This window comes from Protopterus annectens, chromosome 11.part0 (genome assembly GCF_019279795.1).
Source record: "Protopterus annectens isolate FY-2018-M chromosome 11.part0, PAN1.0, whole genome shotgun sequence".
In the NCBI taxonomy this organism is placed as follows: domain Eukaryota; kingdom Metazoa; phylum Chordata; order Ceratodontiformes; family Protopteridae; genus Protopterus; species Protopterus annectens.
This window is the reverse complement of record NC_056745.1, coordinates 421,908,187-421,922,283: the sequence shown is the minus strand read 5'-3', so window position 1 is coordinate 421,922,283 and position 14,097 is coordinate 421,908,187. Positions and strand designations below refer to the sequence as shown.

General features: G+C 38.2%; 1 protein-coding gene across 1 annotated transcript in view; it reads left to right on the top strand.

Moving 5' to 3' along the window:
* Window positions 1-14,097, top strand: part of UHRF1BP1L (UHRF1 binding protein 1 like) — a 2,202,923-nt gene that overhangs the window by 1,570,190 nt on the left and 618,636 nt on the right. The window contains exon 13 of the mRNA XM_044087916.1: window positions 3,256-3,449. Coding sequence (XP_043943851.1) covers window positions 3,256-3,449 — 194 coding nt within the window. The remainder of the gene's footprint in view (window positions 1-3,255; window positions 3,450-14,097) is intronic.

Here is a 14,097-nt window from a genome sequence, read left to right as displayed (position 1 = left end):
CTTAGCTTTTTTAATCGTGCTGCATAGGGCAACTGTTTGAGGCCAGTAATCCTCTTGGTTAGGTACCTATGTGGTCTCTCCAGCTGCTGGAGAGGTCTAGCTAGGTACATTCCAATTGGTGCATTGTACTCAATAATGGGTCTGATGAGGGAAGAGTAGAGGGGCACCATTACATCCTTAGATCTTGATGCAAACCCTTTCGTGATCAGATGGGTCACATAGAAGGATTTTCTAACCACTATGGCAACATAGTTAAGCTGACTATCTACTTGGGTCCCTAGATCCCTTATTTCTTCTTCAGATTTCAGGGGATTACCTCCTATGTTGTAGTTTGTGGGTACTCTGTTTTTTCCAAAGGGGATTACTACGCATTTTTTTGCATTTAGCTTGAGACCATGGCTTTGACACCATGCATCAGTCTCATTTAGGCCCTTCTGGAGGATCTCCATGTCAGTTGGTGGTGGTGGTCACTGACAGGGAACTGTTGGGCCCAAGATAGATTGGAAGGCAATTGATGGCCTTCAGGTGGGGAGCAAAAATCACAAAAGAAAAAAGAAAACACTGTTTGTAGAGAACATGATGAGGGCTTAGAACATTTGTCCTGCCTTAGTACAGTAAATATAATGGAGTACAAGTTTACAAGTACATGAGTGTTAAATCAGGAATATGTGCCATCTGCTTTGTACCTAGGAAGTTCAAAAACTGGGCAGGGATGCAAGCCTAGCAGTTCTTTTCTTTCAAATGTTGATTATATCCAACCTTCTCCCTGTCATATGGACATACTTCTCCATTATGTGCCTAACACTCATGTCTCGGTCAGAAAATAACATACATCAAACTATACAGCTGAAGGGAATCATAATTCCTTTTTTGCAAGGGTAGAATGATGCATGATGCATTTGATAAAAGACAAAAAGATTCTGGTCTAGTTCTGTGTGACATGCCTGGGGAAAGAGAGAAAGGTGCTAGTATAGTTGCATGTGACATTCCTGTGAAAGTTAGGTTACTGATGCAGTTGAATGTGAAATGCCTATGTAAGGATGCAGTATGTTTGACATGCCTAGAGGAAACTGAAGATTGTTGAGTGAGTTACAGAATACATTTGTGCAAAAGAACAGAAGACATGATATTGCTGTAACTGAACTGCTTGGGGAAGGATACAAGCATATAGTTTCCATTTTACATGAAATGCCTGACAAAAGACAGGAGTATTGTTGTAGGCGACATGACTGTGGTTCGGTTGTGTCATGTCATATCATATCATAAAGATAGAATGCTGTTGCTGTATGTCATGTCATTGTGGAAAGACTGAAAGCTACCAGTGTGGTTGTTCATGACATACCTGGGCGAGAGATGACTGGAACCACTAGATACCTAGCCATAAACACCTTTAAGAATATACCATCCTTTACAAGCAATCAGTAGTGCTTCCCTCACAAATCAAGAAGGTCTTGCATGATAACCCTGGTGTATGTTTGTGTCTACCCAACCAATCATGACGGTAAGTCTTAAAGTGATTTGGTCATGAACTTGGGTGCATCGCGGCATCTAGTGAGTTAAGTATCTCAGTGCATTGCATTGTTCTAATTTAGCATTTATTTGGTCATTTTTTAAAATAAAAGCTTTGTAAACTTTATCTACTCAGGTCTAGTGTGGTCCAGCCTGACAACACTGTAGGCAGTACCTATTGAAGTATTTGGATGTACTTCACGCTTTCACTACCATGATGTCACTGAGGTCAAAGTTTACTTTTAAGCTCAGTGGCATGATCACAGGGAAAGTGCTGATATAAAAAGCTTTTCCACTGACAAAATCAGCTGCCAGACACCTTTCCCAGTGCTGTGAAAATGCTGGTGACACTTCATGCATTCCCTGATGTAGTAAAAAGGTAGGGTATTTTTTATGACCAAATCACTTTAAAGTCTGATGAAGTATACTTTGCTTGTACAGTAGTGATAACTCAGCGTATTCCTAGCTGGTAGAATAAGTTAAGAACCCACAGAATGATACTTCAGCTGTTGTAAAAGATATATTGAAGTGAGCTAGAAGGATACTTGTGAATTTGTATGTGGTATGCTTGGGGAAGGTTAGATGAATACTGCGCAGTAGTACGAGACGTACTTGGGAGGAACAGTAGGATAGTGGTGCAGTTGTGCCTGAAGTGTTTGGGAAAGTATAGAATAACGCTGTTTCAGTTGTACCTGATACTGCTATGACTAGAAGAGCAGTTGAATTCTGATTTAATTGTAGATAATACACTGGGTTGAAGGGCAGGATCCTGGTTCAGTTTTAGTTGGCATTTTTAGGAAACCAGAGAATGATAGTTATGTATTTGTAAATGACATGTCTGGGAAAGGACAGATGGGTGCTGGCACTATGTTATGTGTACTCCCACAGTAGTATTCTTTTCATTGATTAGTGGTTGGCAGCACCATTATACTTTATAGACCTGTCATTTATCAGAATGGGCTGGTACTTGATATATTTTTTTGTTTTACTGCTGCTGATTGCATTCTTGTGTTACATTGTTCATTGTTTACTAATCACTGGATACTTCCAGCTTCATATGTTAAATTCTTGATAGTCTTTCATTTAAATATAGGTGGTAGTTTACATCTTTTGTTGCTTCACCTTTCCCTGCTGTTGTTTTCCTTGCTCATTTTACAGTAGGGTCTTCACACTTTCTTGCTTCCACATTCTGACTTCTGCAGTCTCCTTATCATATATTGATTGGGAATTTCGTTTCCTTAACATTTAATTTGCATCTTTTCTATCTGTTTCTTTAAAAATCCGTCTTCTGTTCCTGTTTTCAACTCCTTACTTTTCTGATGTGTTTTATATGGCAAGTGCTAATTCACTCTCCCTTTTTATTTGATATTTTCTGTATTTCTATCTTTATTAATTTTTAATCTGCTGTTCACTGTGTTGTATATGTGTTTTCCATTAGCTCACTCTGTTATGACTCCCTCATTAATAACATTTTTAGGTTTTTGTAATTTTGTCCAGACATAAGAAGACATTTTTAGTTTAAATGTGTATTATAACCTGTTTCAGTACTGCATAGTAAGTGCATTGCTTTATTCATTGTAAACATGCATACTGCAGTAGTTATATTTACCTTTAGAATGTTTTTTTAATTATTTTCTGATCATTTTATTTGGGAGTAGATCACAGAATTGCTTTGTTCATTTCAAGGTTAACCAGATGGAGTAAATTATCTGTCTTATTAACTGTGTGATTTTGTTTCCTGCACAGTACCATGTCCTAACATTTATGTCCAGCTGAATACACTCCAGTTTGTTCTGGATTCGAGGAGCATACTGTGGTTAAATCAGTTTGTGCTGGATCTTACCCAAAGTGTGGAGCAGTTTATGGCCTTGTACAAGCTAAACGACATTTCAAAAAAGGATGAACATCTTGACATAAGAATGGATGGACTGATGCTAAAGGTAGGCTAAGGACACATGATTTGCAATCATTATGCCTTTGTTGGAGATGAAGGGTTAGACATCATATTGATAGAGTGTTTAATTTGTAGTAAGTTAAAATTGGTAGTGACTGATTTTGTGTGAAGTATTGCTAATGCTAAAAATAGGTAGTTCATATCAACTGAAAAAAGTCAGATATCTTCATAATTTCAGTAGTATTAACAAGACTGCACAGTATTTTGTAATACATGTTTTAATTTTTTCATTTGCAAGTTAAGTGACAAATGGTTACTTTGAACCTTTTCAAAATCAGTATCACACCTCATGCTTCAGTTTGCTTTCTGCTGGCATAGGTCTACTTTTTCTCACAGGTGGGTAATCAGCTTGGCACATCGTGTGCTATTTGACTCCTTTTTTGTTTGAATACTATCATATCTGTATCATGGAGAAATCCAAATAGTGGTACATATGAAAAAGAGGGTCACTATTTGTTAAAATAAGCAAGGCATACATGGTTTTCTTCATATTAAGTAGATATGGCTGCCACTTGGCAAGATGTTTGTTACTTGTAACTTCATTTTGGATGTCCTGTTAACACTTCTGGAAGGTAAGACAAAATGGAGGAGGTGGTAGCTAATAATGAGGCATATTTTTTCTTGATTTGAAAATAACTGGTTAAGCACAGGTTCCATTGAGAGTGTACAAGGCTTTCTTGCGTAATAGCATGCTAATATTTATTAAGTCGCCATGTATATGATAATGGAAATTTTGGAACTGATACTCTTACTACTAAAGCAGATGGAAGTAGTTCACAATGTTTTATGTAGTGTTTTGTAAAATTAGGTAATAAGTTTGCAGCATGGTAAATCTGTTGGCATGTTCTGCTAATGGTTAAAATCTGATAATGGCAGCAGCATGTGTATAATTAGCTGAAGAAATGAATGTGATAAATTCACTGTATTGTTATGTTTTGATTGTGAAGTAGTGGTTTTGTTAGAATTCTAAAGCTGTGTGGTATACTTCACTTTTTAGTGTTGCTTGCATTAAGTTTAGGACAGTTTGGTCAAAACAAGGAATTAGTGGCTCTTCTACTAGCAATGCTCACTTTTGAATGGCAGCATGATCAGAAGGCTGAGAGTTCTATCCCCAAACCATATGCTTGCCATTCATTTTCTGTTATTTATGCTGTAGTTTGATTTAAAGCAGGTGCTGTGCTACTTAAGGTGCTGTCCCTCAGATGAGATGTTAAATTGAGGGTTCTTTTTTCCTTAGCTGGTGGTAAGTCAGGTGAAATTAAAAGATTCAGTGGCATTCTTGGCTGGAGCGCCTTCTCTGTGGAGTCTGCATGTCCTTCCCGCAATCGAGTGATGTTTAAAGACATGCAGGTAGGTGCGTGCGTGAATGGGTGTGCCGCCTTTGAAGGTTGGGCATCAGGCTGGCAACTCAGCACTGTAAAAAATCCACTGCCAATCATTAGCGGACAGGAGTTCTGCTGTGGTGACCCCTAACCGGGAAAAGCCGAAAGACATTAGTTTTAGTGGCACTTATTAAAATGAATTGGGGAATTTCACAGTATCCTAACCAAATTTCCCCTAGATCACTATTCGATATGAATACTAAATTGTCTCCTTAAAAATAGGCAGTACCTAGTAGTACTAACCTAATTAACAAATAGCAAATATTAAGTTAAAAAGAAAAAGTAAAATCAGAGATTTCCCTGAAAATCAGGAACAATTGAGAACTATGTGGTGAGTGATTTTTAATGCCATTAAGGTAGGTATTGTGTCTTTCCAAAGCACAATGGTGCTCCTAACAACCTTCCAGGAGCAGGAGCTCTTGCTTGTCATAAATAAAAAATATACCATTTTTAGCTGTAGGTTGAGCAGTAAGAAGAGCCACTAGTTTAAGGGCCTTAGTTTAAGAAAGAGAAAGTGGATAGATAGTGTGGAATAAAAACTATTGCAGACAATCAGCATATTGAATACTTATTGTGGAAGGCAGATGTGTAACACTAAATTTCAGAATACAGTTAAGTTGTGTGCATGAAATTGCATTGACATCAGGAAAGTGTTGGTAGCATGGTAATAAGGTTGGTTGGGTGGTGAAAATTAGTATGACATAAATTGGTAACGTGGAACAGTAGCCAAACAAGAAGAAAGTAAATGAAATGGTGCCTATCCCTCTTTTAAAGGTGGTCATGTTTAGCTTATCTGTAGCTGACATAACAGGTGAAGAGCAGGATAAGTGTTTTTACTTATGAAGTCATGATTTGTACAGTGGTTAGAGAAGAAAGAACACAGACTGCACAGTAAAAGTAGAAGAGTGTGTAGAGATGGCATTTTGGATTTGTCTCCCTGTTGTAATTGTAAGGCACAGAATAGCAAAAAAATTGATAATCGCAGTGTGTGTGTGTGTGTGTGTGTGTGTGTGTGTGTGTGTGTGTGTGTGTGTGTGTGTGAGATGTAAATACACGCACACACATGCACACACAAACAGTGCTGCCATCTCAGAGAACAGGGAATACTCTTGAGATGCAACAATCTTGGCACTTAGCATGTTTAACTCTTCATTTTCTGTGCATTTAGTGTCACACTGATAGGTCTCAAAATTTAAAACTGCTACCTTTGGATTATGGAACTGTATTCTGGGGATGACATAAGGTGCGTAGGAAGGGGATTTGTATTTGTTTTTCCATTGTCAACTAATTTGTCATTGATTTGCAGTTCAGCTGAAGAGTCAACAAGGCATTGTTATGAATACACAAAAAATATGGTAGAACATTCCTTTTCTTAAGTCTAGTCATTCATCATGTTGTGGAGCAGTCATCCCCAACCACTGAGCCGCACAGAAACTTTTAGGCAGGGAGTGAAACAAAAAAGTCAGTGTGTGTGTGTGTGTGTGTGTGTGTGTGTGTGTGTGTGTGTGTGTGTGTGTGTCTGTCTGTCTGTCTGTCTGTCTGTCTGTTTCTGTCTGCATGTGTGAGTGAATGCATGCAAGGTGTATGAGAGTGTGAACGGTGAGATTGATTGAGCCATTATTTTACACTCACTAAGCAGCACTTTTGCTGTTAAGTGAGTATAAAATAAAAATAAATTAAATGGAAAAAAGTGTGTGCGCGCGTGCATATATGTTTTTGTCTGCGTGTATGAGTAAATGTGTGCATGAAAGCAGGACAGACTCTGTGTGTGTTTGTCTGCGTGTGAGAGTGTATGCTTTCATGAAAGCAAAACCGACTGTGTGTGCGTGCATGAGAGACGGAGAGAGAGTGAAGAGAGAGGGCAATCTCTGGCAACCTCTTGTTGCAGGGAACAAGCTCAGGGCTCCCACTGATTCTTCATTGTGGTGAGTTGTATTCATTATGCACTTTAATTATACTTTTATTTTTTTACAACAGGGATGGCTGGTCCATGGAAAATTGTCTTGCATGAAACTGGTCCTTGGTGCAAAAAAAAGGTTTGAGACCACTGTTGTGGAGGATATAATGTGCTAAAGATCAGTAGTATATTAGGTTATGTGGTACATATACAGATGAGGAGAGACTGGTGTTTTGTCACTACAAAATATGCTGATAAAACCACATTTAGAATACTACAGAGAATTGTGGAATTCTTGTGGAGAAAATAAAGGTTAAATGATTGTGTGTGCATGATTATTCACAGAGAAGTGTTGCTATCACTGTAAGAAGAATGATGGCTGGATTACGAACAAGGCCAGAGTTGTTGGGCATGTATACTCAGAAAGAAAGATGTGCAGTGGAGTGACATGGGTGTGCACTTATTGTATTTTCAGTGACAATGTGAGGGTTTGTGCAATTGATGAGGAGGGAAGTGAGGAAGGGCTTGTGTGTGGTCTATGGAAAAAGGAGGAGGGTTTAATTCAGAGTTAAAATGGCTTTTAGAATGGGGTTGTGTTGCTGTGGAGTGAGCTGAGGGAGAGAGACAGAGAGCAGTGTTGTATTCAGACATCAGAGACTGCAGTTGTCATGATTGGTGACGAGATTAAAAACCCTGAATATGGCACGGGTGATCCAAGTCGGATTAGAAGCTTGGGCATCAGTTAAAGCTGGCAGGGGTATGAGTATGCTTATCCTGGGACTGTCCAGTGCCACATACTGTTGGACGGGGTGGTGGTATAGAGACAGCCCGATGTGGGCATTCAACCACTAGATGAAAAATATAGTAGCCATTGCCACAGGTGCGCCTTCATGGGAAGGGAAATAATGTCTCCTACAGTGATTAGTCACTTATCCAGTGGAGGGCAAGTTAGGACCTATGCCACATACTCTTATTGCTTGGATGCTGATGACGGGACAAAGTATTGCATATTGGTGAACAGGTTATACTTTTATGTGGCTGTGTAATGTGTGTCCGTCTCTTTGAAATGGATTTTTATATGTATTTTCTGTGCTGCTCCTGTTATGAAGTTGAGGCAGGCTGAATTATAGACATCCTTGAGTATGTAGCCACTTGTATTCTACAAGAGCACTTTCTTCGGTCACACCAAGGACTGTGAAATGCAGATAAGCCTGATAACAGGGTTCATGCTGACTTAACTTGCATAGGACATGTGGAAAAGAAAAAGTGAAAAGAGCAAGTAAATAATTCAATCTGCCTGGCAAGAGAGAGGGAGCAGAGGGCATTCATTTTGGTGATAATGGCCAGACATCACATTTCTTTATAGTTTAGTTCAGATCATAGGAGATTCTGCGTAAATTGTAATATACATGTACACACATATATATATATATATATATATATATATATATATATATATATATATATATATATATATATATATATATATATATATATATATATATATACATAGTCATATCTTCCTCCTTCAAATAGCTTGGAGTGTATTACATTGTGTAATATCTCCAAACAGCTAGTAGAATGTAGTATGGAAACAGCTTTATGAAAGTAAACCTTGGATCTCAAAATATTAATTCGCAGTCATATTTCTTTCACAAAATATGACTGCATGGAAGATGGACTTTGTGGACAGCTCTCACCCCCTGTGCTTGGGGATACCCAGTATGCAAGCATGAATGTGCTCAAGTCCAGATGGGTGAGGCTTGATGGTCAGCAGAAATTATGGCAAATTGCATGAAGGAAAAAAAAATCACTGTAGTTAGTATAAGGGTAGCTGTACATATAGGCTAACTCCAGCAATTGAACAGTTTGTTTTCTGGATTTTTAGGTATTCTCAAGTGAGCAGTGAGTGCAGTGGGAATTGTTAAATGTGAGATCATAAGACTTTGGGTCCTCCTTTGGAGGCCTTATGAACTTTTGACATTAAACATTCCTGAAATTCCTTATAAGGTTCTTAGGGATGCTAGTCTTAATGATTATAGTGAAGAGGCTCTACATTGAGTCAAATCTTTACAGTCATGCAGTTGCCTCCCTTCCAATGTCCAAGGAAATCCTTAGTAATGTATATGATCTGCTCATGCACACATTAACAAGTAGTAGAGAAGCACTTAATAAATAATTAAGCAACTAAAGGATTGATTTAAAATACTTGCCTGAATTAATTTCATACCTTCATATTCAGTGAAATGTCATTCTAGTCAAATGTCAGTATCCTAAAATATAAGGTAAATCCACTGTGTCATCAGGGCATACTACTTTACCTTTTTTCTGTGGTTCATCTACTACAGCTGCCTTTCCTCTGTGCTCCCTTGTTTTCTTTGTAATTCTTGGTCATGATTGGTTACTTGTGTTTAGAGAAAGGTTTTGAAAATAATTGCTACTTCTCTGTTCCTAAGTTTGCTTATTGATTCTTATTTTGCGGTCTACTGTTACTGGTGGAATTTCTGAGCACATGCACCCACAAAATACTAACCAGTCACATTGTGTAATTCAGTATTCAGTTTTCCATGTTTTTTTACTTGCAGAACACCCTGTACGTGTCCTTTCCTTTAGTTTCATTTTATATTTCTTTACTGCTATTAATGCATAGACATACTCTGCTACCGCTCATTATTTTGCTGCTCTTGTTTTTCATCCTAATTTTCTCCTTTCTTTCACTGTGATCACCATTTCCTGCTCAGTTGACTCTATTACTGCCTGCTTTAATTATTTTGCCTTTACATTTTCCCTTCCTTGTCACCTCTTTTTCTCACCCATAACATTGTTCTACATCTTTACATGTTCATCAGTGCAATTTTAGGCTTTTCCCACACAGGATAAAGAAATTAAATAATAATTAAGCTTTTAGGTATGTTCATCCTTGTTGCAACATACCATTCTTTTTTTTCTCATTTTACTACTCTGTATCTTATAATTGCATTTTATTTGTTCAGAACTCTCCATTTACTGCTACTGGCTTACTTTTTTCCATCCTTATTATTTGCATTTCCTTTTTGTAGTCTTACTTTTTTCCTGTTTCTTGGTTTTCTGCTCTTACTTACATGGGACACTGAACTCATGCTTGGACACTGTATAGCAAGTATACTGGATTTAAAATCATTTTAATTGCTGATGCAAAATTAATAATATCGATGACACTTGGTCACAGAATGTCTTCATGGCTGTCACTGAATCTTGACTAAAATTAGTGGATACCTCCTCAGTATGTGGTGCGGTAGCATTGTCGCCTCACAGTAAGACGCTGTCCGGTTCGATTCTCAGCTAGAGCGTCTTCTGCGTGGAGATGTGCGTGAATGGGCGTACCTTCGTTGAAGGTTGTGCTTCTGGCCTGGCAAGTCGGTACGCAAAAATCCACTGCCAATCATTAGCAGACCGGAGTTCCGCTGTGGCGACCCCTAACCGGGAAAAGCCGAAAGACACAAACATTGAATGCTAAAAGTCTGAATTTCTGCTTGAGGTTCAAATTCCATACAGGTTTGCCTTGGCAGGAGGTTGCTAAGGTTGTATCATGGTCCTTACATTACTTTTTCTGTGTTAGGCGACTGAGGGAGATGTAACTTGTGGTTTAAATCTGTTTGATCTGTTATCTAATTTGAGTACATGGTGGATGCAGGAGCTAAGTGAAGATTTTTATATCCTGCTCACCAGTGGTCATAAGGAGTTGCCTGCAGATCACAGAACTCCTTACTTGACTCAGTGTTTAAACACTTAGATTGAGTAATTTTGGGTAGTTCTAACATTTGGATATTAAAAGAGCCTATGGGCATGTGCTAAGGACTGTATATCAGTATTGTGAGAGGCTTAGAATTTATTCAGGTAATTTTCTCTGCTACCAATAGTTTAAGGCATTCACTTAAGATATTTTAACTAGATGTGTTTACCTTAGACTTGGTGGCAGAACCCGTTTGCCTGGTCAGACCATCTCTGACGAGCCCCTGATCTTGAGCTAATCAACTATAGGAACTTGAGTAACATCACTAATAACAACCTGATTCCATTCGTCAACTAACCCCTTACAGTACTGTAAAGCAGATGATCTGCACGATGACTTGTAATGAGGCCATTGCAGGTGTTTGTGGCTAACATGCATAATTTTGGTTGTGTCTTGTCTCCTCTGGGGTTCTTGAACCATGATTTTGACCATAAGCTCCAGATTTGAAAACAAAGATAAAGGCAGGAATGTTATTTGAGATGGATTATTCTATTAGAAGGCAACTGCAGGATTAATGAAAATTATTCTGCTTATCCTGCATACATTCCCCATATGAAAAGAGGGGTATTTTGTGTCCACTGAGATTTTCTTCATCTAATTAACTGGATAAACTTTTTTGCTTCGGTGGCAGGCTGTACAGTCTAGCCTGTTTGAACGGTCTAAAGGCATTTTCAGTTTTCAGGCACTCACGTTTTCTCCCCCTGCTAAGATTGTATTCATTAGTGGTGTACGTTCATTAAGTCTGTGTCTGGATTTTGAATGGTGGAAACTGATCTGTGTAAACTGAATTTTGAGGTTGATTTCAGGTATATACTCTTATTTGTGGGCTTAACCCTAATCTGACCAAGGTTGGTTTTATATTGCCGGGTGCCCTAGATCCATTTATTGTTAAGATTATCATTTCTTCACTAAGAGTGAAAGTTTTTCCATCAAATTTTGAAGATGCTTTAATCACCTTCATGCTTAAGAAACCCTGTAGTCGTGAGCATTGCTATTGTATTGTGAATATTTATTTTGTTGGAAAGGTAGTTGACAAAGTGATTGCAGCCCACCTTGAATCACATCTAATTCATTATGCTTTACTAAATTCTTAACCACTGCAGCTTCAGGAAATGACATGATGTCTGAGGCTGTAAATACTAGTTTTGCCTGTGACTGCTAGTGATCAATGTTTTTATCAGTTTTGGTTCCATTTGATTGCTGGTCAGCACTTGATGCTGTATAGCTTTGGATCTTACTGAAAGGATTGTAAACCTGCTGTAGTTTAGGTAAAAATGTTAGCAATAGGCAGTTTGAACGCCCATACATAATCTGTCTGTGCACCACAGGAAGAACTGCCAATTGCTTTCTTTCCCTTCTTGGTAAAGACCATACTACTAAGCAGTGAGGTAAATTTACATGAACCTATCCATTCACCAATACTTGTTACACCATTTATCATACAAGGTAAGTTTGTTCATGAAATCCTTCTGGTAATGAATCCAAACTTCCAAGAAGTCCTGTTTGTGTTGCATTGCAAGGTGAGAGCTTTGGAGCAGCTTTTCCTAATAATGAGATAGAGATGTAAGAAAGCAGTTTTTTCATAGCCTGGAAAAGAAGGCAGATGTCTCAGAGCTGGAGTCTGTACAAGAAGGGAAACAAGTGAATACATTTTAATCTTCTCAGATAGCTAACGGAGCTTATCTCTCTGATTCTGTTAGGAAACTTTGAGTTCTTCAAACCTGGGATGCGTGTTTGGTAATATGCATGCAACTTAGAGTGTTATATTCAATGATTGCCCTAATGAAGGAAAACTATAGAATAGTGTAAACCTTGGCTCTTGATGATTCTCTCTCTCTTGAAGTGACATCCTGACTGTATCTGCAAAAATGGGAAAAAGGGGGTTGTGGATGGATGGATTTTTTGGATCTTGAAGTTATACTCATGATAATTAAGCAATGAAAAAAGTTCAGTCTTAATGAACATACCTAGATGTTCAACATTAGATAACTATTGCAGTAACTAAAGCTATTTGGGTTATATCCTGCCCAAGATATTAACATCAGCCAGCTTTCAAAACTTCAGGGCACCTTCCATGTGCCCTGACTTCCTGGCAATCAAGCAGAGTCACATAAAAAGGCAGTTTGAGCACCAAAAGCTTCAGAGATTTCTTACCACCAAAGTTCGCTCCCTCTGTGGGCTTCGTGAACCTGATGGTTGACTAGTGATCCTTTAAGTTTGGGCAGATAAGTACCCTCCTGGGAAAAAGCATTCCACATTTTCTGAGGAAAAGCTGTGCTTTTGTTTGTGAACAGGAGAAACTTAACTGTTTATCTCTTCACTCCCTCTCCTCTACTGAAGCAATGAATTCATTGAGTGTCTTAATATCTGCTTCTCGTATAATCAACCACTCCTTAAAGTGTTCTTACAATTCTCCTGATACTGTCTCCAGAGCTCCTGCTGTGGAGTCAGTTATGAGAAGCATACCTCTCAAATTATACAGATTTTCTCAGAATGTCCAGATGTTTTGCCCCATATTTTTGGTCTGTGTTTCATAAAATTATGGTCTTCTGGCAAATTAGTAGCAAATCATTGATTGAAGTTAGAAAATGATGACAAACATTTGATTTTCAGACTTTGTACCCTTCAGAAAATTCATGCTAATGCAAAACCTGTTGTTCTATCAACTTTCTAAGTTTGTAAGAGCAATATTTAAAAATTGTCCATATTTTTGGGGCTTTGTCCAGATTTCTTGTTCTAAGAGGTTGAGAGGTATTATGGGAAGTTTTGCTTGGTTATCTTCTTAAAACTTACCAGAAGAGGTTAAAATTGATTTTTTAAATTCTTCCCTTGCTAAGTGTGCTCTGTTTGTCCCTTCTGCTGCTGACATTCTTAAAAGACTTGATGAAAAGTGGGAATTGATTCTGAGGATTATTCAAATGTTCCAACTCTCCAAGTTTAAAAAAAAAACACTTTCTAACTCAGCACCCCTTTTCAAAAAGGCATTTACGCAGCAAGGTGCTAACAAACAAGATTTTAAAAAGAAATGGCAAGGAAGCTGTAAAAAGAAAAGCCTGCCAGAACCAAGGACAGCTCAGTCAGATGTCCTCCCCACCCTGGCAATCTGTCCCTCAGTCTAGATAATCATCTCCAGTGGCATCAGATTATTTCAGACAAATTGGTTCTGAAAATCATCCAACAGGGGTACAGATGGCAATGGGGGGGTTTCTTCCTCTTTTCCACAAGATTCTTCCTTATTGTGTAAAACAAATATCCATTTTTCTTAATTTCTGGAGCAAATGACTCAGATGGTCATAGAGCTTGTGCCCTTGGAACAGACTGGCAGAGTTTTTTATTCAAGGATTTTCCTGGTGCCAAAGAAAGAGAGAAATTGGAGACCAGTCCTAGACCTCTCCTTTCTCAATATTTTTTCAGCGTCCCAAAATTCAAAATGTTATCCCTCCAAACCCTGTTACTTCTCACTCCTTTGCTCAGTTTCTTGGTAAATTTACATTTAAAAGATGTTCACCAACACATTCCTACTGGCAGAGATTCCAGATGATTCTTATGATTTTCTGTATCTGGCTTACATTATCAGTTGTCT